This window comes from Onychostruthus taczanowskii, unplaced genomic scaffold (genome assembly GCF_017590055.1).
Source record: "Onychostruthus taczanowskii isolate IOZ18803 unplaced genomic scaffold, ASM1759005v1 scaffold38, whole genome shotgun sequence".
NCBI classification, from domain to species: domain Eukaryota; kingdom Metazoa; phylum Chordata; class Aves; order Passeriformes; family Passeridae; genus Onychostruthus; species Onychostruthus taczanowskii.
The window spans coordinates 7,921,142-7,946,852 of NW_024501237.1; the positions used below are offsets into that span (position 1 = coordinate 7,921,142).

At 37.8% G+C, this 25,711-nt stretch overlaps 1 protein-coding gene across 3 annotated transcripts; it reads left to right on the forward strand.

Annotated features, from left to right (window-relative positions):
- The first annotated feature begins 567 nt into the window (after nt 1-567).
- Nucleotides 568-25,066, forward strand: CLGN (calmegin). 3 transcript variants are annotated; one of them, XM_041411910.1, is made up of 16 exons: nt 568-933; nt 4,326-4,496; nt 5,276-5,346; nt 7,195-7,253; nt 9,291-9,432; nt 9,628-9,709; nt 10,459-10,651; nt 12,501-12,690; nt 13,282-13,395; nt 13,958-14,114; nt 14,970-15,185; nt 16,580-16,699; nt 16,877-17,015; nt 18,451-18,531; nt 20,593-20,726; nt 22,958-25,066. In XM_041411910.1, the coding sequence occupies exons 2-16, from the start codon at nt 4,335-4,337 to the stop codon at nt 23,030-23,032; spliced, it is 1,935 nt and encodes a 644-aa protein (XP_041267844.1). In that variant the 5' UTR covers nt 568-933; nt 4,326-4,334; the 3' UTR covers nt 23,033-25,066. The 3 variants fall into 3 exon arrangements, with proteins under 3 accessions (XP_041267844.1, XP_041267845.1, XP_041267846.1); XM_041411911.1 differs by having other exon boundaries at nt 568-880; XM_041411912.1 differs by lacking the exon at nt 568-933 and adding an exon at nt 1,392-1,404.
- The last annotated feature ends 645 nt before the right edge of the window (nt 25,067-25,711 follow it).

Sequence of the window (25,711 nt, forward strand, 5' to 3'; positions counted from 1 at the left end):
TTTAGGGACTTTTGCAAGGCACATGCCAACACTTGTCTTCAGTACAAGAGGCAGATATGAACTTGGCTTTAGTAACTAATTTAAAATGTTTTTATTTCGCTCGGCATCGCGGCACGTATGTTGAAGCGTAAGGGTGAGTGTCCACCTGTAACTAAGGGTTTCGTTAATTCGAGGTTACAGGTTGGAAAATTCTTTATCCTGGCGGCTCCCTGGCTGCAGGCGTGTGGGGCAGGGCGATGGCCGATGGGCACCGTCCCGTCCCGCAGACCGCGGCCATACCAGCACGGCCTCCCTCAACGGCGCCGAATGGCGAGGGGCGGGGCCGGACAGGGGCGGCGGGCGATTGGCTGAGGCCGGCAGCCGCAATCACCGCGCATTGGTTCTCGCCTAAGCTCGGCCACCTCCGATTGGCGCAGCTGGCTGCCCATCTCCCGCGCCCCCACGCGCTCCGCGGCGGCTCCGCTCGGCTGCGACGGGGCGCGCGCGCACCGCTGTGATTGGCCGGCGCGGCGCGGCTCGGCACGAGGTGCGGCACGAGCTCCCGCATCCCCAGGAGCGGCGGGGGTGCCGTGCGCGTGCGCGGCCGGGGATGCGCCGGGACGAGCGGCCGGGCCCGGCTCCGGCTCCGGCTCCCGCCACCGGTAACCGCCCGCCGCGGGCCGGGCAGCGTCGGGACCGCCGCCGTAACCACCGGTAACCGCCCGCCGCGGGCCGGGCAGCGTCGGCACCGCCGCCGTAACCACCGGTAACCGCCCGCCGCGGGCCGGGCAGCGCCGGGACCGCCGCCGTAACCACCGGTAACCGCCCGCCGCGGGCCGGGCAGCGTCGGGACCGCCGCCGGCAAACGCCCGCCGTGGGAGGAGTGGCGTCGCGGTGCTTGGTAACCAGGCCGGGAGAAGCGGTAGCCGCGCAGCCCCGCCGCACCGCCGGGAGGTGCGTGTGGATCCCGTGTGGCGAGGCGAGCGGAGGGGAGGGGGTGGTGGCTGCCCTGCTCCGCCTCGCTCTCCTCAGTCCCCGGTGGGCGGTGTCGCCCCCGGCTCGCCCTTGTCTTGCGGCGGGTCTCGAGGGTGCCGTGGGGAGCTGCGTGAAGGTGCCGCAGGGGAGGGCTCGGGCGCTCAGCACCCGAGGCGGGCAGGAGAAGAGCGGCGTGGCGGCCTTCCTTCTCCCCTCGAGGTATCCCAAAAAGCAGGTTTGTGTTGGGTGCTGACAGAACACCGGACGGCCGTTTGACCCAGAGGTCTGGCTTTTAAAATCGGGAAATAAGGTCCTGTTGAAGGTTTTAGTCGAGCTCGCTGTAGCAGCAAAATATCTGGAGGCACCTGCGGGAGTGCAGCATTGCGGCTGGAGTACCTGCTGAACTTCACATTCGGCATCCATTCCAGCGCAGGGTGCTTAACATCTCAGGTAAAGGAAGGGAGGTACAGTTTTCACACCCAATGAAGGAAAAAATCCAAGTTGTGTAGGAATTCCTGCATGCATTTCATGAAGCAGTTACAGCTGAATGTTGTCTTATGTCAGGTTGATGCCAATGTAGCAGAAAGGGGGAGGAATAAAGCAGCTCATGGTTATGGTTGGAAGAAGGGGTGTGTGAAAAAATCCTCCACTTTTCATGGCCCTGGATGTAATTGATATTTGGCCCTATGAAAAGCCCATGTGTTGATACTGGATGCAGAAGCTTTGGATTTCAGAATGAGAATGCCTGTCTCATTCCCTTTCTGCTTGAGAATCCAGAACTCTGAGAGTTACATGGAAAAGGCATAACCGTTTTCAAAGTCCAGAAAAAAGTTAGTAATCTAAAAGATCCTGGCCTCTTACTTAGTTCTGCAGCAGATGGAATAATGATGCTGCTAACTTAACGGCATGTACACAGTACACAAAAGACCACGGTACAGAGGTGGACGCATTTGCACCATGCAACCCAAATCAAATCATTCAGGTGGGAAGGGACGCCAGGAGGTCTCTCCTCACCTGCTGTTCACAACTAGGGCAGTCCTGAGGGAGTAGTGGTAAGATTCAGTGGGAACAAAGTGAAAGCATCAGAAATTTTGTAAGGGAGCTGTTTGGAAAGGTGAGTACTAGTGTGTCTTGGATGCCTGTGTTAGTCTGTATATGGAACAGAAGTGAAAAGTGAATGGGGCTAATTACAGTAAAATTTTGGCTATGTAAGTGAAAAGCATTTTGGATCATACACAAACACCTGAAATGTACTGGAGGAGAAAGTTGTACCTCTCATTCTGCTTTACGGGAAGCAGAGACCATGTGCATGACAAACTAGCAAAGGTAAGGTAGGCAAGCTATATGCTAAAAATGCAAGTCTGATACTTGGTTAATATTTGACACTTCAGCTAGGAGCTAAGGAGTCCCAAAGGTATTGATGTGGAATTCTTTGAGAACTTGTCCTAATGTGATGGTTAAGGAACAAGAAAATGGGATTGGTAAAACTGACAGTGCTCAGACAAAGGTGTTCAAACATACACCGTAAGATTAAATAATCACCTGTGATAAACTCAGTCACTTTAAATCTTCAGGGCAAGATTATTTTAAGTTCTAGAACTGCTAAGGAGGTCAAAGAATTAACAGTATTTCTAGTTTTAAATTAAAAAAAAAGTCTTAATACAAAACACTAGTAAAATTTGTAGATAACTACTGAAATGTATTACCTGAAGAAAAGAAGGAACCAGACTCACCATCTTAGAGCAAGGTTGTAAGGTCCCGCAAAGAATGGCAGGAATTGTGGATAGGAGTGGGGGAGAAAAAAAGATTTGTAATATGATTAATGTAGTTTTGTGGAAAATAGGTATTAGTCCCAAAAAAAGAGGTTTTTGATTATTTCCTAGTATTGACAAAATAATAGTGTGTGAAACACTTCTTTATGATAATCCTGTGTTTTATTTATATTTTGGCTCTAAATATAATCAGTGCAGTTTATATTAAATTAACAGATCTTAAAAGAAATAAAGCCCTGATACAGTTTCATCTATATTTTTGTTGCTTGATAAAACTTGCAGGTGTTAAAAAATGAATGATGAAATAATTACAGAAATAATTGGTGCAGTTACAATGTTTGAATTGCTTACCAAATTTGATAAAGCCAGGAAGGAAGAAAGAAAGAGACTCATGCTTTCAATATAAGATAGTATCTATAATTGCTGGGATATTTAGAGTTGTAGTGGTAAACAATTTAATCTCTAAGGAGTGATGATGTAACTGAGAGCATGGCTACTCTCTCTCAGGTGCAAAAGGTATCTCAGGACCAGAGCTTTTAACTGGTACTGGCTACAAGTAATGCAAGGCTTGAAAATGTCTTAAAATAGAAAAATAAATACCAGCATTTACTTAAGCTTACTGTGAATATAAATTAGTAAGAAACAAGTTATAAATACCTGTGCAGAGGTGTCTAGAATCTGTCTTCATTCTGTTTACAAATTCAGACAAAATAATTTAAAAAACCACATTTTTTGCAAGACCTTTGAGGAAGCTTGCATAGGCATTTTCGATACTGCGCTTCCTCAAACCACTGGATGCTCTAACATAAAATTGGATTTGTATGTCTTCCAGATGTGAAGCAAAAAATACTGGGCAATAATCATTTCACAGCAGATTAGATTGAGGGCTGGGGCAATTTTCTGCTATTGACATATTCATACTTACACAGATTAAAGATTTTCAGGTTTCCCTAAAATAAGAAAGGTATGTGCATTTAAACTCTTGCTCTATCTAACTTAAGCTTGAAAATTACTGGATAATAATTTTAATCAGAAAATCTCTTCTGAAACTATTTTACACTTTCTTTTGGCACTTAGAGCTGGAGGCAGTATACACTCTGCACTTATCTAAACGTAGTCATTGGTAGTAGGGGCAAATACAAATGCAGTTCTGGCAGTGGATAATAATACATTCTAAATCTATAATGTAATTTTTCCTAATGAAAGGGATGTTACTTATTGCTGCATTGTAAAGACTGATTCAATTTAATTACTTGTTCAGATTGTTTACGAATGAGAAAATAAAAGCAGTCTTGCTTAGTTCTTAAAAAGCATACATATTGCAGTCAGATTCTTGCTAGATTTGGCAAGGTAAAGGAACAACATGCTACAGGCACTTCCATAGGGAAAACAGGAGGGAAAAGAGAGTCTGAGAAAAAAAAAAAAAATTTAAAAAAGCAAATTAAGGTAATATTATAGTGACAACACTTTTTGATAGTTATTTCTCATTATTTTAATAGGATTTTTTCCTCTTTTAGATAAAGTCTGGGGTAAAATTGAAATAATATTGTTAATATCGTTGAAATTATATTTAAATTCTAAACTTTCAATTCTTCTTAGATAACTAAGATGCACTTCCAGTGGGACTGGCTGTGGTTGGGTGTCCTGATAATTAGCTCAGTGACTTCAGGAATGGAAAACGAAGAAAATCTGGATGCAGATGTTGAACTGGAGAATTTTGACAAGAAGTCCCAAGAAGCTGATGTTGACAGAGATAAATCTTCTCTAGAGGTAAGATTACAGAAGTCTTTAGTTCAAGCTGGTTAAATACAAGACACATAGTTATAACTAGAGCAAGTTAATCTGCATTTGACAGCTGAGTGGGTCTCAAGTATGGCAGTCTGAGTTTTTTGCTTGCTATATGTGACATACAGGGCAAACTTAATGAATGAATCTCTTATGCCCAAATGTAAAATCTCCTGCCTCTGGTCAATAGTCATGAAAAAGGTTTTTCTTCAATCTAGATACAAAACCTTTTGTTGCAAATCCTAACATGCCGCTTCTAAAGAAGTAAATAGAAAGCACCTTGGTCTCACTGAGGCTTTGACTTTCGACCAGCTTCTTGATTTCATCAGTCACAGCTGCCTCTTGACACTGTCTTTATTACCAGAAAATCTGTATGCTATTCTTCAAAATAGATGCAGGCAATAGATGGGAAAACAGAAGAATGGAAAACATATAAAGAAAGAAACAGGGAGGAAGCAGATTTGGTGCAGGTTCATAAAAATTTTTGGGGTTTTGTTTCACAGAAGATGTAACAAAGCTTTAGTTATGAGCTTTGAATAGAGGAAGCAACTTTTAAAATTCAGAGATATGAAACTGCTCACTGTTGGAGGGATGCACACAAACTGTTGAAATGTGGGTGGAGGAGAAGTGGTTTTATGCTGCTAGGTATTTCTAATGAACAATATCTGTTGGTCTGCCTGGGTGGATTACTTCTGGAAATAGGAGAGTGTATTTCAATTGTAATTTATGTTTATTATGATATGTTATCTGTACATATTTCTTAGGTTGTGTACCAGACTCCAAAGCCAACTGGGGAAGTGTATTTTACAGAAACCTTTGATGAAGGATTATCAGGGTAAGCTTACATCTTAAAAATAAATTTTTACTTTCAGCAGTTTAACTTACAGTGGCAGGACTTATTTTGTATTCATTTTTCTGCTACTATCTTTATAAAAATAATTTTTATGGGGATTAGAATTTGGAAGACTATTAATGCTTGCTCCAAATACATCATAATGTTAAGTTGGACACTTGACATTTCAGATATATTACTTTTCTGCATGTGTTTTAAGGAAGCTTTTAATAAACTCTGGATTTGTGGACATTAAGAAAAACAATACAAAGATTTAGCCAGTTGGGTTTCACTAGCTGAGAGGTGAAGTGCCATTACATTTCAGTAGCAAACTCTTTCTTTTCATGTGATCTTAGGTGTGTGTCACTTCTAAATGTTAAGTGCAAAAGCAACACCTGTGATGACAGAAAAAAATATTAGATAGAAGAGATGATAATGGTTGTTAAAAAAAACAAACAAACCACTGAAAACCTTGATTAACACATGCAAAGATTTAACTGGGGTACTTGAATGAGGTAATTCATCCAAGCTTCTAGCTTTTTTGAGAACTGTTCGAAGATTAGTTTGTCTTCGTATTAAATCTAATGTTCAGAGTTTTAGCTACAATGCTTGGTATTTTTTGGTCCATCTTTGCATAATTTACATAAGGCTAAGGAGTATGGAAGAAAGTTTTATGAGAGAGGCAGCATGCTGCTTACTTTCTTCCCTGAAGTGTGGAAAAGAGTAGGTATAAATTGATAGGTAAGAATAGAGTAGCTTTTTTGAGAATGGGCCTTGAAAATTTTTCACATGACTTGTAGAGATGTTTTGTGTCCTCACTGGTCTCTCTCCTGGTAGGCCGAGGATCTAGGTTGCTATTTATACTGTGAAACTTTTCCAGCATCTCTGTTAACAGTGAACAAATGTGACTGCAGTTCAAGCAGAAAAGAGAAGGTATTCATCCCTGAATCACTCCATGCAGAGGATAGTTCAGACTGAATGAAAACAGTTCTTTCCAGAATAAATCATTAGAACGTATTCTTGTGGTTGACACAATAAAGAGTTCAGCAGCGCTGTTGGTTTAAGACATTCCTGTGCATGGCTCCAGATAGAGCTGCTGTATGTCCAGATGAGGGTGGACTGCCCTTGTTTTTCCTTTCCAGAGGAACACTTTGTGTGGAGACTGTGCATATCTTGTGATACCCTTAATGAGATAGCCAAGTTTGCGTTCCTCATAGAATCGAGGAGATCAGGAGTGTGTTTGCCCTGTTGGATCTCCTGTGTGCAGTACAGTTGGAATCTTGCATTTGTCACTTACATTCCCTTTTGTCCTTTGCTATGCATATGTACTCTTACTGTCAGATAAAGTTAAGACTCTTTTGGCTGATTTCTTTTTCTTTTTTATTGAAAGGTATTATTTCCTCTATTGAAGGTATTATACTTGAAACTTGCTATTTTCTGTGCATTTTTTATATTAAATGCATAAAATTAAGTGCCAAACTGAATTTGTATATAAAACTGAAGTTTATTCAGAATTAAATAATTCAGAAATTTAATTACTTTAGACTTTTAATTGTCTATTCATTTACATTTTTAGGAAATGCTGTATTAGATTACTCTCCTTTAATTTTTCTTTGCATGTTCTTAGAGCTACATGCAATTCCATGATGCTGACTCAAAATCAGTGTTACAGGTTCACAGCCTAGAAGCAAAATCTTTTTTTCCTTTGTTTGTTAAATAATACAGGTTTGCCTAGATAAATCGAGTATTACAGGTTCACAGCCTAGAAGCAAAAGCTTTTTTTTTCCTTTGTTTGTTAAATAATACAGGTTTGCCTAGATAAATCAATGACCAGTACAATTTTTTTTTTAGGTGGGTGTTGTCTGTAACTCTGAAAGACGACATGGATGATAACATTGCTAAATATGATGGTAAGTAGCTTTAATGTTTACCTCCACTGTTTAGTTTGTGATGTTCTGTTGCTTTTTGAGAAATAACTACCATTTCCTTGAGAAATAACACAGAACTTGTCTTTGAATATCTAGATGGCATAGGTCAAAAATATTAGTTTGTATAATGACTGTTATCCTGAAACTAAAATGTGAAATGTTGCTCATTGGGTTATTTAGTGTGAAGATTACTTTTTTTGTCATTCCAACAATGTATTGCCATGGATGATACCAGAATACCCTTTGGAAACTGAATATTTAATACTGTTTGTTTATGAGTATTGTTTCTTTAGAACTGTCTTCTCTGAAATCCTGTGATTTCAGAGAGAGATTTACTACTTCAATTTCAGTTGTTAAACAGTTTTCTAAAGCATTGTGTTCCATTTTGCTCCATCTGACCTTCTGCCGATTCATGGCTTGGTCTCTTGGTATATCCTCTGAAACAAGAAAGTTAAAACTGCATTTTTTTAATACTTTTTCAGATTGCTTGTGCTTGAATGTAGGGCTCTTCAGTGGTTCTTGTACAGTTTAGTCTTAGAGTAGCCAAAAACAAATTTGGAAAGTAATAATGAAACTTGTACTGATGGTCTAATCATTGCAGTTTGCACTTGTGATTTCCTAGCCAAGAATTGGCTGCTTAAAATTTTGGCAGATGTGTGATCTGCACCAATAATTTTGCAACCTGAGTTTTATTTCACTCAAGAGGAGTGGGGAGAAGAGAACAAGTTTCTACTGCAACAGAGAAGTATTTGCTACTGTTCTTATGTCAGTTGAAATCTATTATATTAATAGAAAGTGGTAAGCAAGCATAACTTGCAGAACAGAGTAGAACTGATGATTCTAAATTTAGTGGTTACCAAAAATAATTGGTAAAATTAAGAAGTTGCTGAGGAGATACCTGCACAGGTGAGATGCTTATGAGAAATGAGGTCTCTCTGATTGCTTGGCTTCATATTAAATAAAAAATTGTCTTTAATGTCATAACAGTCTTATTTACTTGAGGTCAGAAAATTCAACATTTAATAAAGTCTGTGGTAAAGATACATTTTTGAACTACTTTCTGATTCTTTTTTCCAGTCTTATTGTTTTGCCTTGCATTATTGTTTGGCCTTAGTTTCTTCCTATTGAAGAGGATAGAATTCTCCTCCTTCCTGTCTATGAGGCTAGAAGAAAGTAGGAATTTGTTATTGACTTGCATATCTGCCCTTCCTTAACAACTTCTACTAATACACACTTCAGATGAATAAAAGTAAATCACTGTTTCATTTGCACATCACAATTTAGGAATCTTCTCTAAATTACATGCTGAGGAATTCCTGCTGTTTTCTTCTTTTTTACATTGACACAGGCATTCTTCAGAATTACAGCGGATTGTAAAAGTAGGGTGTTTTGTGTTGTTCTTTCCTGGAAAAATAAACCCCAGTGAATCTTGTCCTGTTAGTCTCTGAGAAAATGTAACTGCCCTTTTAGAAGAGATCTTGTTCTTTGGATATTGGGCACGTTTGTATTTATCCCAAACTTGGAGAATGTATAAATATAGAATCTTCTGTTTTCAAAGCTCTAGGCTTGTTTTGTACCAAATCTGATAATTCTTGGAAAGACTTTGGGGAGGAGGAGGGAACTTGATCTACCCTGTGATTAGATTTGAATCAAGAGATTTTAATTTTATGTAAGCAGAAAAAAAGTAATTATGCAGGTCTTTAGCTTTACACAGTGCTTTGTGACTAATGTTTTTTATGTAACTGATGGTAGAAGTAAATGTAAAATCTGGAGAAATATTTTGTTCCTCTAGCCATTGTAGGATACCACAACCTAAAGCTACAGGTCTACAGTAATAAAGTTTACTGATAGATTTTTTTAAATTTGAGAACAAGAAATAACATCATTGACATCAGATGCCAACTTTCTGCCTTACTTTGGCAGCTAGGCTTTATTTGTTGCCAACTCTTTGCTTTCAACAAGGCTGTGATTTCTTTATTCAGACTGCATTTTTTCAAAGACTGTGTGTGTGTGTTTTAGGAAGATGGGAAGTAGAAGAGCTGAAGGAAAACGCAATGCCTGGAGACAGAGGATTAGTGTTAAAATCAGTGGCAAAGTATCATGCAATATCAGCAATGCTAGCAAAAGCATTTGTTTTTGATGATAAACCTTTGATTGTTCAGTAAGTAATCCTTCAGATTTTTTACTTGATGTTTATTAGTAAGTTAAAACATTTTGCTTACATAGAAGTGTTTTGACAGTAGGTACTAATATGCAGTCTTAATATATTCATAATTAGAAGTGCAGATTACCAGTTTATTCATATTTTTCTGATACTTTTCTGATAGAACGTTTTTGTCACTTTCTCTTTGTCCAGATACGAAGTGAATTTTCAAAAAGGCATTGACTGTGGTGGTGCATATATTAAACTTCTCTCCAGTAGCAATGACTTGAATCTGGTATGTCCTTTTGCTTAATATTTGCTATCAGTTGTTCATTTGAGGAACAGCTTGGTTCTCCATGGGTGGTGTTTATATCCAGGATAGATGACTTTTGTGTACATTTAGTATGACTTTCTGTTTTAATAGAAAGCATAGCATCTTAACTCATAACTTGTTAAACAATTTTACTGATCAGCACATGCATATTACTGTGTATTCCAAATACAGAAAACATTAAATAGTTAAAAGATACTGACATAACTGTGTAATGCAGCATACTCTGAAGGAGAATAACTCTATCTGATATTTTCAGGGTTGTTTGTTGCTGTTACTTAAGGCGGAGAGAAAAAGATACTTATAAAATACTGGATATTAATATCCTGGGGTTTATCTTTATTGGAAAATAAAATTGTTATGAAGAGCAGTAACCAGTTCCCTTCCACCTTTTAGTGTAATGTTTTTAGAGGGAGAGAAATACTTGGGTGCTTTGGTTTGTAACAGGCATTCTTACTTAACATAAGGATAAAGTCTAAATATATAAAGGTATTCATCTTTCTCAAAGAGACTGAGAGTAAGTCCATTCCCTGAAAACAGAGAGCACCCAGCTACTCCAGAGGACTGTTGAATTCCTTTAATAATTTACCCTACCACTTTTCATTTACCTTTTAGAAATAGGTAACTATGCTTTATGCCAAGAAAAAGGAATACCAAAAGTGACATAATAAAATGTCCAGTATAACACATGCTCAGCTTTCTTGCTTCTACAGGAATACTTTTTTGACAAAACACCTTACACTATTATGTTTGGACCAGATAAATGTGGAGAAGATTACAAACTACACTTTATCTTCAGACATAAGAATCCTAAAACTGGAGAATATGATGAAAAACATGCTGAACGTCCTGATGTAGACCTAAAAAAATTCTATTTGGACAAGAAGACACATCTGTATACTCTTGGTATTGTTAAATTCTTAAAAATGGAATTCCAGGTCTTATATTGGAAAGGAGAGATGAAAAATGTGGTTTTTTTCTGCAGAAGCTTTGTAATTGAGTCTTTGTTTGTAATGGCTTGTTAATTCTGAGTGGTGGTTGCTTAACGATTTGAGTTAAATGGCTTAATGACAGGGCTTAACTGCAGGACATAAAGTAGCTTTCAGATGCTACAGCTTAATATTCAGTTACAGAAAAAACTTATCAGCCCTGACTAGCCCTTATAAAAAATGCCTTCAGTAAGTATTATAATGAAACTATTTTTACTGGGAAAGATGTTAAAATGTACAACTGCCCAATATTCTGGGAAGGTGTCAGGGTTCATACAAATTCAGTTAAATCTGTCACATGCCACACACCACTCTTTTCCACATGTTAAGAGTTCTCACCAACACCTGCATCTGAAGCAGGTCAGCACAGACTCTGAAGTGAATGAGTATGGGCTGATTTTAATTCATATGACAACTCTTCTTGTACCAGTGAACTGTACAGAGAAATAAAAGTTAATTTTTATCCCCTTTTTCTAACTTCTGAGAAAGAATAGCAGTCAGAGAATGGGCTAATCTGTGGCATGCTGCAAATCCAGCCAAATTGACTGTACTTATGAACTTCACTGAATAGTGATAACAGAAGGCATGTTCAAGTGCTGTGCCATGGGAAAATTTAGTGCTTTCTAAAATAGATTGCTGTAGTATGCCACAGCAAACTTACACTTTTAGATAATAAGTCCTAATTCCTAATAATTTTAGGAATCTCATCATAAAGGAATGCATGCATTTCTGTATTTGGATTGTTTGTTAGAAATTATTAATCAAGGTACTTAAACTTGAATTGCATTTATTCTGTTACAGTTATTCAAACAGACTCCATAGAGCTATGTGATTCCAATGTATTTATGTGACTGGTAACAGGAGTTTAAAAATTAGTTGTGTTTTATCTAAAGGTGAAATGGGGGTTTCATTTTTGCATTTATGGATATTTTAATGCTGTTGAAAATTTCAGGCTGGAAAGCCATCATTAGATATTATCAAACTATTACAAGACTGTTACTGTGGTTTTTTTAACCTGTTTTTAGAAAACTGGCATAAAAGTGTAATAGTAATTACTTTTACTTAGTAATCTTCATTATGTTAAATGGACAGTTGAACCTGCTATTTAACCAGTGAGCACATTTATAAGTGCTAATTAGAAATAGATCTGGATGCATCTGGATACTGAGTCTAACACGGTTCAGTTCTGTGACCTTGGCTTCTCAGTTACTCACACTTGCTAAGATCCAGGAAATTCTCTTCAAATGTTTAAGCATTTGCAGTGTGGCTGTTAGAGGTTAGAACCTGATAGAAAATGCTGCTTTGATCCTTCTGCTATGTTACTGGTACAGTTCTTGTGTTCCCGTGCTTTCAAGTGTGAGATTGTAATTTAGTAGCAGAGATGCCTTTTGGGATAGAGATTCTTTTTGCACTGTCTGTGCTTTTGAAGTAAAAACATTGAATTACATGAAAAACATTTTGAAGTAAAAACATAAAGAATTTTGGCCGTGTTGGTAGGTTTTTGAAAGATTTCTTGGGATGTGTTTCAGCAATTGAATTTTCTTCAAGTTTAATCTTTGGGGATCTGATGCTGGTCATACATTCCCTCAAGAGCAATGTTTTGTGTCCAGATCCAGTGCCTGAGTGAGGAGTTTGTCTCCTCTGCTAGTGAGGATCCTGTTTGCTGTTATTTGATTAAGTCTGTGCTTATTCTATAGTTTTGGTTAAATATATCTGTAAAATTGAATGGCTCCCTTAGTTCTTCAATATAAATTTCTTCAATTTAGTGCTGAAACCAGATGACACGTTTGAAATATTAATCGACCAAACAGTTGTTAGTAAAGGAAGTCTTCTTGAGAATATGATTCCTCCAGTAAATCCTTCCAAAGAAATAGAGGATCCTACTGATAAGAAGCCTGATGATTGGGATGAGAGACCAAAAATACCTGATCCAAATGCTGTCAAACCAGATGACTGGTAAGGAGAACATTTTCATTTTTACCATGTGTTTTACATACATGTTCTTTACTTGAAAGATTTGACTGGTTTTATTTTGGGGTTTACTAATGACAATTGAAATACGTTTCACTAAAAGCACTGAAGTTTGACAATATATCTGAGGTGGGCATAAGGAGACAAATAAAATTGTTACTTGCTGATTTTGTGCCTTGCATGGTTGCAAGTAGTAACTAAGGTTGCTACGCATGAATAAGTTTTTTCTACCATATAGTCCTAATGCACAATGAATTTCTACTTCTGTGTCAACTACTGTTCTTATGGCAACTCAGGAAGAGTATGGAAACCTCAGTGGGAACACCTGACTGACACCTGCCATTTGATACCAGCAATTTGTGGACTAAATAGCACTATAAAACAATGTAAATATAATCCAGTTATTTATAAGCAGATAATTATATGTGTCATGCTCATGATCAGTGAGTCTTATTCTGTTGTGGTTTTGAAAATCATCTCTTTCATGCCAGTTGTAGTCGTCTGAAATGAACATTGGTCCAAACATTGGTCCAAAGTCAGGCTACTGTATTTTCTAATATAAGTCTGTAATTAAAGGGATGAAGACGAACCTGCCAAAATAGAAGATCCTGATGCTGTTAAGCCTGAGGGGTGGCTTGATGGTGAACCACAGTATGTTCCAGACCCTAATGCAAAAAAGCCAAAGGACTGGTAAGTGCAGATTGGTAATGTGTTTTGCAGATAAGACTGTTCCGTGTGGCAGATTACTAGTTGGGGAAGTCAGTCCATATCTCATTGTCTTTTGAGGTAGTAAGTTGGAATGTGTAAGGTATGGCCAAATATTTGTTGGTGTGGGGAACTGCTTTTATAAAAACGTGAACTTGTCCTTGCCTTTTGTTTTCTGAAGATACATAAGTAAAAACAGAATATGAAGGTCCCCTTTGAAATAATTTGCTACAGTTTAAGTTGATAACTTGAAATCATAATGTAAGTCTAAAAGGGATCTCTAAGCATCCTGGGTAGAAGTCTTTCAAGCTGTCTGCAGAGGCAGGAATGTAATTGAAGTCAGTCATACTGTGGTAGTTACGAACATGTGACCTTTAAGTAAAAAGGTGTAGCACTCCTTCAAAGAAGTGTTTATACTGTTGGTAAAGTTCTGTGAGCTGGTCAGGGTTCTGAGGTTGTTACAACAATACACCCTAACTTCAGACTGCCAGTGTTTGACATTTTGCTGATCTTGAAGCAGTTGTTTGTATTTTTTTTTTCTCCCTAGGGATGAAGAAATGGATGGGGAGTGGGAAGCCCCTCAGATCCGTAATGCAAAATGTGAGGCTGCACCAGGTTGTGGAGAGTGGGTGCGTCCCATGAAGAATAATCCAAAGTATAAAGGAAAATGGAGAGCACCTATGATAGATAATCCTAATTATCAGGTAATAGCCAAATTGTTGGTCATGGCTAAAAGATACAGAGCAAGCAAGTCAAATTAGGATATTTACTTAGGCTTTTTTGCAGTATACTTATATTTTAGAATGAGTCTGAATACCCTCCCTAATTGAAGATCTTTTTGCTTTTAATTTACCTTTTTTTCCCTTGAAGTATACTGGGAAACAATAATGCTTCTGGTATTAAAACAGCTTACTTGTTTAAAGTTGCCTTTTGTACAATTTTCATTGGTACCATTTATTTAGTATGGTCTTCAGGATTGTATTCTGAATTACATTAGGATTTTAAATATGAGTCTTTTGAATTAGTCTTTTTTTAATATTAACAAAAGAAGCCTTTCAGTAAGGAGAATGCCTGACTAGTTCAATTTTACAGGAAGCATCAATTTTGGGGAATTTAATTCCCCTCCAAATATAAGAGGTAATCAGCTGGATATTAAAGAGAGTTACTTTGTATTATTTATGGGAGTGCTTCAGTCTGATGTCTTGGAGGGTAAGATCCTAAGCTGGTTTGTAAACAAAATTGGGCTCTAATTTGCGCAGGTATCATAAGGCTAAATTTTCCTTCCCTAAAATTTTCTCTAACACTTTTGGTAAGAGTCAGTTATCACTGTAACCTCTACAGTAAAAAGGAAAATAATTACTTAGGAGGTCTGCCCTAAACCATAAAATTGAGACTCATCTGCCAAAATCCTACAGGCTATTTCCAGTTCTGTTTTAGATAGGTTACACTCTTACAGCTTGTCTTCTAAAATAAAAGTTCTTATTATTTTGAGATCTCTTTCAGAAATAGTTCTTTTGGTGAGCTATAGGTAATGTGATTACATTTGTTTCCATTAACAGGGAATCTGGAGCCCTCGGAAAATACCAAACCCAGACTATTTTGAAGATCTTCACCCATTCAAGATGACTGCTGTCAGTGCTATTGGTTTAGAACTGTGGTCTATGACATCTGATATCTACTTTGATAACTTCATCATATGTTCAGAAAAAGAAGTAGCAGATCGCTGGGCAGCAGATAGCTGGGGCTTGAAGAAATTAGTAGCAAGTGCTAATGAGGTATAAACTGTACTATGTTCTTGATAGTAGAAAGTAGTAAATAAGCTGTGCTGTTGGAAGAATTTTCTATCCAACCTGGCAGAGTATTAATTTGTCTGCAATTAATAATTTTGCTGAGTAACTCTGATAGGTTTTCTGTCTTGTAGTTCGGCTTTTCACCTTTCCCAGCTGAATATTTTCTTGACATTAAAAGGGTACTGCATTTTACTTCAAAGCTTAGTAAGAAATTGACTTCCTGTGAAGCCTTCTGCTGTTCACAGTAATATTGGATATTCAGTACCTGACAGCAAGTGAAAGCATGAAGGCTGAATTATATTCAAAGACTTCCCCTCCTGCCCCTCGCCCCCTATTTTCCCTTATGGTTATATCCATGATATATATTCTTTTGATGCTTCCCTCCCATGAGGAATGAATAGTCTAGTGTTTGTTTCTGTTTAATAATTTTAGGCCTTTGGCTGTTTAGGTGTGCATCCACATTTTGTTTGTGTACTGCACTTTGACAGCCTTCCTCCCTCCTTCCCTGTGCTGTGGGATGGATCTGCCTTGCCATAGGGGATCATGGGCTCCACCTTCACTCCTGTTTCTGTTCCCTTTGATTAAATGGCAACAGCAGGCTACTCTTCTGGGGGAGACACGATGGCTTGGTGGCAAATGTGGCCAATTCCTTACAGCAGCTGTTGTCACAGAGTCAGCAAGTAGCAGCAGCATATCTGTCCATGCAAGCAGGAAGACTATCTCTTCACACAACCTTGCCCTTTTCCAATACGTCTGGGTTTATTTCTGAACCTGTATCCATACCTGTACGCCCAATGACACAAAAATTGCTTTGAGTCCCCTTGTTCCACTGTGCCTCTCAAACTTCCTTTAGTTCCTGATGTCCCTCTTACAGAGATGCACCAGGCACTTGCCTAAGTGTCTCTACTCTGTAAGTCAGAGCTGTACTGGGAGGACAATTTACTCCGTGAATAATTGGCTGTCGAAGGAGAGAAGGTGGTAATACAGGTGGAGCCAGCATTGCTCCTCAGCCTCTTGATGCTTTCGAAGCTTTCAGCTGAGATAGTACAGTGTGCAGGAAAAATGGTAGCTGGGAAGGGTGTAAAGTGTGAGGTTGCCAAGACTCCAAATACTACTTTACAAAGTTGAGTTGTGGCTGGTCTGGTGTGTTTGGAGTTCTACATCTGTTCCTCCTTACTCAACACCTGCCACTTATTTGCAGTTTGTAGAGTTGTTACTTTACTGGTATTGAAATGCAATATTGCTTTAGTCATTAAAAAGCAACGGTAAAGAAGGGGTTTGGACAATATAAATGTATACAGTATGCTTCATAAACTTATTTAAGTGTAGAGAGGGATATAAATGCAATTCTTTTAATTTATTTTTTTTTTTAAATACAGCCTGGTATGTTTAGTCAGTTGGTGACTGCTGCAGAAGAACACCCATGGCTCTGGGTTCTTTACATCTTAACTTTAGCTCTCCCTGTTGGTCTAAGTGTGTTGTTCTGCTGGCCAGGAAAGGTTAGTGAAATTTACTATATTTTTATTTGGTTTTATTCTTAATACTTTTTTTGGAAACTCTCGAGCATCAGTGCAACAATGTGCCCTTTTAATATGCCATTGGTATTACTTAGCTTACAGTGCCTGTTTAATTCTTAATTGGAGTTGAAATATAAATAGATTTTTAATTTGTTGTAGAAATCAGATGAATATATTGACTTCAAAAAGCCTGATGTATCTAAGCAAATTACAAAGGGAGAACTAAAAGAAGAGATAGAGGAGTTTGAGGATGATGAACTGGAAGAGGAAAAAGAAAATGAAGATACTGATGAAGATGGTAAGATGAGTAAGAGTGTGTTGGTTAAAGACATGAATATAACTAGTTCATGGATTACATTGCCAGTAATTACAACCTGTTTTCTTAGACTATGTGAAATGTGCCTTGCTCTGAGCCTTTTTTTGTCTTTGGTAACTTCCAGTGAGTGGCATCCCGTGGCTAATAGGTCTGAGAAATATAAGCAGAAAGTAAGGCTCTACTCAGCATTTCTTCACTTTCAAGAAATGAACATGCTTCCAACACTATTTTTTAATGTTTGTAGACAGTGATACATATGTTGTCCCTTCTAAATATTCCATATATTAAACGCATTTTAATTATTCACATATAAGTACCTGAAGCAGTTAAAGTCACTTTATTCTTTAAAATGTGTCTGGAATAGCTTTAAGTCTCTAACATAAATCTGCTTACACCTCTCTGGGAGGATTATACTACTCTGTTGGTCACTGATTTGAGTTACTCTTGTTGAAACTTGAAAATACAGTAGGCTTGAACTACTAACGTCTGCAGCTTCCTTTATGTTGCTTTTTAGCAACATATTGCATGCCTGCAGAGGTATGTCCTACTGCCCAGGGGAGAAATTAATTTGGACTCCATATCCAGAATCCAAGGATAAAATCATCCCATGTTACTGTATCAAAGATTACTGGCTACTACTCAGCTATAGCTTTGAGGTGCTGTTAGCATTTCCTTGTGTCTACATAATGAATAAAAACCAAAGCACCTGACTTCCAATGCATTATTGTGACTTTGATGAGAAAATTTTTAGCTTCAGAACTCTGCAAGATTCTGCCTCTTATTTCACTCTTCCTTGTGAGAACAAAAACAAGTAACAGGGGACTGGTGTGGCTAATTACAGACATAGCAGACATTCATGTTTTGGGGTTTTTGTCTTGGTACTGACATCACTTTGTATTACTGACTGAAACATGGTGGGTTTTGTCTGACTTTGCACCATGTTCCATGAGTGTAGATGGCTTCTGTCTGCACTACTTAAAAGCTCACTCATCATCAGCAGTTCCCATGCCATTACTGACAGAATTGAGTACATATTTTGCACAGTGCTTGCCACACCAAACTTAGTCCATTTGCCTTGCTATTGGAGAGCCTTACCAAGGTATTTAATTATTCTGGTTATGCTATATACATTCTTTACTTTAGTTTAAATTGTAGGTACATGATTTCAGTGTTGTGTCGTCCTACATTTTCCTTTTGATCTTACTCCACTCGACCTGTTCTTTGCTCCTGAATTACAGACTCTGTTTTATTCGACCCAGTCTTGATGCAAATCGTAGTTGTACCTAATATGCTGCTGTTGCAAGGCTGACATTCCTCAGTTCCAATATTCAGTTAATTTATTGCTCTTTTGCCTCTATGTTGGAAAGCATTAGAGAATTTGTCTTCTGCCTCCTTTTCCTGATTCTTTTTGCTACAGAGAGAAGAGAAATGTTGGAGACAAAAAAAGAACTTAAAAAGGATAATACAAAGAAGATGGGAAGGGAGGCTCCTCTTTCAGGTACTGGGAAAGGGAAGCAATGGGCCAGGACTTGCAAGTCATGTCTCCTATCTGTTTCCTTCCCTCTTCTTCCTTGTTGATGGTAGAACTTCCAGCTGGTGGATGCCAGCTTCCATCAGGTGCAGATGCAAGTTTCCTCTGAGATTTCTCTCTATGGTATCCATAGTCATAAATATTTTCTACTAGTATCGTTGTCTCCTTATGATTTTTACGGTTCCTTCGTAATCATTACCTCCTCTGTTTTTTCTGGAGTTGAAGGCAATGGGGTTTTGAGCTGTGGAATACTGAGTGACTTGAAATCCACATTGTATCATGGGACCATTTAAAAATAAAGAAAAAGGAAGTGTGGCACAACAGCAAATTTTAGAAACACCTGGTGATTTCTTTAATACCAGTGACAATGAGTTGCTGGCAGAGTATTTCTTGAAGGGCATTGTCCATGGGATTTACTGTTTTATTTTGTTCTATGTTAATTTTTGTGGCATTGTCTATTTGTCTGCTTGACCTGTAGAAAGATATTGCAGGAAGTAAAAGAATGTTGCCACAAAATGGAGTTTCAGGGGCACAGTCTGAACCTTATTTGTCAAGTTCTACATTTATTTATATGAAATAATGCTTAAATTACTAAATGGTTCAACTTAAAATAATAATTTTAAATAGTATAGTTTTCCAGTTCTGTGTTCTACAGCTTATGATATCTGCAGTATTTTTTCTTTGGGGCTTTTTCCCCTCTATTGAAATTCATACTTATGGGAGGAGCTGGATTTGCATAATTTATAATTTCCAATCTCTTTATTAGAATATGACCAAAGGCTTAGTGAATTTCTGCCAAGTACTTCTATTAAGGGCTTGTTTTTAGGACTGAGATCTTTGTCTGCGTCTTTTCTAAACCTAATCTTCATTATTTGGTCATATTTCTCCTTTTGATAATAGAAATAGAGACATAGTGGACATGAACCAGGTATACTGGCATGGCAAAACAAACTTCTTAGTTCATAACAACTAGTGAAGCTCTGTTTGGCTCAATTTATAGCTATATTGCAGCCAGAGTTCTTGGAACTTTTAAGTACAAAGATTTGACTTCCTCAATTTGAATATTTTAACAAATTAGGTATTTCTAGATTTTCATCACCAAGAATCAGGAAAGTCTGGTCTGATATGTGACTACATTCTTAATTTGTATGGATACTTTTGTTTCAGTTTAACTCAAATGCAACAGTAAGAATTTGATGTGAGTACAGATTTTTGTTATTTGTTTTTGGTTTTTTCCAATTTTTTTCACACCTAAGCAGTGCTTATGAGAAGTAGGTGTGACCTGACAAGGACAGAATTGAGCACTACTTCACTGCTGTTTTTAAAAAAGCCACTGGCAGACTGTTAAATTGCAAAATGCTGATGAATATCCTTTCTGTGAGATTTAAGATTTGTTTACTCTTGATAGAAAGTATTATAAAGGGTACTGGTATTGCAGTAGTAGTGCAAGCTGGACAAGCTTTGAGTGAACTAAGGGAGTACAGTGCTTTTTTGACTAGTTTCTGCGTTGCAAAAATGCACAAGAAGGGTGGAAATAAAAAGCTGCTTCTCCATCAAACAAAACAGTATGTCAGAAGAATTCCCTGCTGAAAAGGGGATGTGCCCTTAGGAGGTAGGTGTCTCCCATGATGGATGACTGATATCTGCAATATTTTACTTCCCCGTCTAACTCAGAATTTTTTCAGTTGTCCTATTTTGGACTCTGCTCTCAAAACTGTCCAATACAATAGATAGTTTTAAAGTAAAGTAAATCAAGTCCTTTAAGTCAGTAACAAGTCTGAAGACAGACTGTTATGAAAAGAGGCAAAGTTGGAGGTGTTAAAATTGGCTATTAAGTCTGGCAGTTACCACTTTCTACTAATTCATGAGAATTCTACTCTGTTATCATAGAGATGTTTTTATGGGTTATTCTGAAAAAGCAGTTCATTCTAGGACTGAAATTGGCTTATTTTCATTTACTGGTGTGTCTGGATATGGTGTATTTGTAATATAGTTCTGTTTACAAAGGAAAATTAACTTCTTCTGCAGAAGTTGAAGGTGAAGGTGGTGAAGATATTTATGATGATGAAGAAGAAAATGAAGTTCCAGGTGAAGAAGAAAATGAAGTTCCAGATGGAAGTCAAGAAGGTGATAGGTCAAATAAATCTGATTCAGAAGATGAGGTAAGTTTGCATTTTTCCCTACTTTCTCCTTGCCGTTGTCTGACATACTTCTGACTAAGCTCAGTTACCTACAAGTGTTTTTCTTCTGTGGAGCCATAAAACAATTTGTGAGGTAGAAATATGCTTTCCTTTCAGTTAGACACGTCAAATGCTCTGCATAAATACAGGTATAGTATAGAAGTGGTTGGGCAGCTCTCTAAACATGACATATTTTTACAGGAGTATAGTTTTTAATAGATTATTAAATGAATTGCAGGTCTTGAAAATTTGGATGCTGCAGCAGATTGGTCAGTTTTCATTGTGCTTTTCAACTGATAGAACATGCTTCCAACTGAGTAGCCTTTTCTCAAGACCTAGAAAAGCCTTAAGTTTTTCAGTTACGTTTTGGGGTTTTTTATTCCAAAATAAGGTGTTAAGCAAAATGACAATACTGTTTTTGAACACAGCATCTGCAGTTTCGTTTTTCTTGTGCAGATTAGTCCAGTCAGCCAGATATTCTGCTAAATTATTTTCATAAAATATCATTGTATAATGGAATTCGTGCTTTTCTTGTTTGTCAGCTACTCATTATTTCTTCATTTAGACACTGCTAAGTGTCTGAAACACTTTAGATCCACCCATTGATCATCTTGTGCTTGTCACTCCCTAAATGAGTCACTTTCCAGGTTAAGGGAGTTGTTTAATGTAATGTTAACCCTTTTCATGTAAAACTCTTCTAGGAAACTGTACCTTGCATGAGGTTGTGTTGTTTCAGCACTAAAAGTCTTTGTTAATTACCCCTTAATCTGTACTTTCTCTCATTCCTGTAAGAAGTTTTCTTTTCCTTGTACATTTACCTAGCAATACAGAACCTACTAAGATTCACATGACTCCTTATGAAAGTAATAGCAAGCTCTCAATGTGTCTGTGGCATCACACAGTGTCACAGTGAGGCCATGGCTTGCTTTTCTCTGAGTGTTTTCAACGTGTAGGTGGTTCTGTTGTGAGTTGTCTGGAACACATCATGTACCCCATGTCCTCACTCAGGCTAGGCCACACTCTGTCAGCTGTTCCTTCTAAAGGAGGTGCCTGCCATTAGGTGATGCAGCAAAGTGAGGAAGCAATGCATGATACGAGAATGGATTTCACATCGGAAAGGCTTTTCCTGTGCCAGCGTAAGCCCTTTGCTTTTAAACTGGGAACACCACACCTGATTTAAGGACAGTTTGCTCTATTTGTAGCTCTCCAAAGGCAACAGTTAAAATGTTTCAAATGCATTTTACTTCAGAAGCGAAAATAAAATTAGCAAAAGTGCTCTTTAAGGAAATTGGTAAATTAATTTAAAAATCACTGCTTTTAAACCAGCAAAGACATGGGCAAAAACAAATTTCTGATGTCAGTTTAAACGTACAGCTCTCTTCTTTCTGAATATAGAAATGAAAAGTCTTCTACCCACTTTATTAATCATTGCCATGGATTAGGGCAAATATGGGAGAAAACCTCCAAAAGGGCCCCCCTCAGAAAGCAAACCCACCCATGCTGGTTCGGGAAGGATTCCTCAGAGAGAAGTGGAAAGAACCTGTTTATTTAACAGGCAAAACACCCCCAGCACACAAAATGAACAATACCGGATGACAACACTCCTTCACCTCTCTGAAAAGGATGACAAATTCAGAAAGTCTTTCCTGGGAGTGGTCGCTCTGTTGTTGCTCCCTCCGGCGCTGGGGATAGCTGCTCCGGGCCACAAACCACAAACTCGTGGTGTTTCCCAGTCCAAAGCAGGTTTCAGTGGTTCCAGTGGTTCCAGAAAGGGAAAGGAAAAACAGTCCAGGGAAAAATTTGGACTGTTTAGCTAAACTAACTAATGAGCAGAAGCAAACAGCAAGAGCAAAGCAGAAGCAAGAGCAAAGGAAAAAGCAAGAGCCGCACTATGTACTGCCATGTCTCTGTGTCCTGCCAGCTGTGGGGGAGCAGGCTGATAACAAAAACCAAAACAAAACATTTGCTCTTCAGAGCCAGTCTTGAAGGCACAGAACATAATATCCAGCATAAACAGAACACACGATTGGGGATACAAACATCATAACGTCACCCTAGGACAATTAGTAGTGTGGAAAAAATGTCTCATCACTTAAGTGATGCATTTAGTGATAAAATGACTGGGGAATTCAGGAAGAGGAATAACGTAGCATGCCAGTTTCAATAATCAAAATAAGTTTAAAATGTTAATGCTGAATTTATTTTTTCTCCAGGAGAAAGAAGCTGATGAAGGAATGGGAGATCGTCCACTGAAATCAGTGCGCAAAAGAAGAGTACGAAAGGACTGAGTTATTTCCAGCTGGTGTTTGCAGGTCTAGAGACAGTGATGGTAACTTTTGGTGTGCCATTTTAGCGGGCCTGGCAAATTCCTGAGCTTTGATAGGAAAAGGAGGGGCTCATTGCTGTTTAACCTCCTATTTTAATTCTCTGGCCTCTTTAACAATCCCAAACTTCCTCAATTCCCTTTTTCTAAGGAGAAATGCTATCTGTGAAGAGTTAGCTGGTATTTAAAATTCAAAATAAAAAGGAAATTACAAGCTGACTGATTTTTATGTGAAGATTCTTAAGATTTGCAGTTTCTTAGAAATTAGTATTTAGTTGGAGATAAACTTACTCTAAATATTTTTAAATAAATGCATTATAATACTTTTGTAGCTCTAGCACAAAATAAGCTGTTTACAGTTTTCAGCTTAAAGAAGATGGTAGTACAGATGTAGCATCTATAGCAGTTCACATTGCTGTGAGAAAAGGTATTATTTTCTGTGCAGAGCTAAATGCAATAATTGTTTTTGTATGATGATTTCGTGCTAGCAACAATTTTTATTGTAAATTATTTATTTTAGTTGATCTTGTTACATGGGAGGCGATCTGTTCACTTTAGGCATTGGTTGCAGTAATTTATTTTCAAGATATATTTTAAAATAGAATACAAGTGGTAATTGTGATTTGTTTTACTCTTGAAGGCAGATATCAAATCTGCAGGTCATATACAGATGATTTTTTCAAACTTTTATAGTTCTTATGTTCCAAACCAGAGTGGTATAACCTATTTATAGAATACTTGCTAAGTGTATATTGTCACCTAAAAATATGTATTAATTCTTGCTTAATATGAAATTTATTAATATAGATAAGAATTTTTGATGGATTAAGATTTTTACGATGTGAGTAATTTGGGTATACTCATAGTTTAAATAAACTGCTTATTGTAAAGAAACATTGTTTCATTGAAGTTCAGCTGTATATTAAACAATAAAATTTCACTCACCAGAAACCTTTTGGCAGCTGCCTGTAGTAGTAGTAGAATGTGTAAATGCTAGTGAAACTAGTTATACATTACAAACTAAGTAGAAATACATTAATTCATTAATTCATAAATTAATTCATAAAGAATCTAACAGATTTTCTTGTGCCTGTCATAAAACTTGTCTGCTTTAAAAAGAAGCATTTTCACAGCAGATTCCATGGAAGTCTCTAAGAAATGAATGCTTAACCCTAATGAAGAAGCCAATGTCCTCAAGTGCTTGTTTTGAAGTGTTCAAAAGTTAATTATATTTGACTTCTATTTGGCGTGACTTACATGGAAATGTCTCTTGTTTTTTGTTTAATTTGGGACTTTTGTGTCTTTTTAAAAATTACTTGCAAGTTCCCATCTCTTTATTTAGGGCCTCCATGCAAAAGGTAAGAAGACTCCAGATTACTCCTCAGCAATAGATAGAAGCTTTTACCAGTTTAGTGTCCTGCTGACAATAGTTACTGTGAGCTGTTGGAGCTCATCTTTTAAATGAATTATATTATTTCAGCTCACCTTTGAAATGAATTATGTCTGAGTCTGATAGAAGTCCTTTGGAATTGTTAGAGCATTTGCATGTCCTGGGGGTCAGGTTTATTCATTTGCTTAGGGGTTTTGGAGGGTTTTGCTTCTCTGACGTGTGATACTTACTCTAGTTACTATTGTTTCTTTGATGTGATTTAGTTACTCCAGGGATTGGTCACCCCATGGGGAATGCTCATCTTCCCTTAGGGTTTTGAATTTAGTTTCCCCTAAAGCATTGATTGATGCCCCATCAGCTTTGATCACCTAGAATCTAGAGATAGCACACATCCTTCTGTACATCAACTTACTTGGATCTAGATTTATGCTGGTAATTAGAGGAGAAATACCAGAGATGTTGAGGATTTAAGGCACTAGAGGTAGAGAGCCAGGCAAAAGGGCAACTCTGTTCATTGATACAATGCAACAGTGAGATTTCACCCACACTTTCTGTGCACTGTCCATTTTTATCTGAACAGGTATTTCAGGAAACATGCTTCATCTTGCTATCATGGTTGCCTGAAAGATCTTTAAAATTAACAAAATAATGATTTTCAGTTCCAGCATGTCTTGCTATTAAAACTGTCAGTCATCTTTGGAACTCTGTAAGTAACAAGACCTCTACAGCCTGCACTCCCTCTGACTATGTTGTAGCTTGGTCAAAGAGCTCTTACTGAGGATACCAGATCCCAGACTAAACACTTTATATGCAGGGAAGGCCAAGTAGTACTGAGGCCCTTTTACTTAGTTACAGTTTAAGCTACACTTCATTTGGAATTTACATTCATGAAGGCATGATGAAGTAATAATTCTGGTTTCTGTCTAATGTTACAGCTCACTAAAGTATAGGAAAAAGCAACATTTCTAACTTGGCTTAGTGGTCTCTCACATGGAGAACTGCAAGTTTTAGCTCTTTTACAACAGTAGATGCAGTCTACCAATCCTTTTACTTTAGCAAGAACAGAAAAGTAGACAGAAATTTAAGACTGATGGCTGAAAATAGCAAGTGAGCTTCTAACAGAAGCTTTGTTAAAGCTAGATTCATTAACTCAGGTTTAATCTCAATTCCATCTAGTTTTTCAGACAGTTCAGCTATGTCAAAACCATTAAGATGATTACTAACCCTACTGCTTTTTCACCTTTTGACTACAGA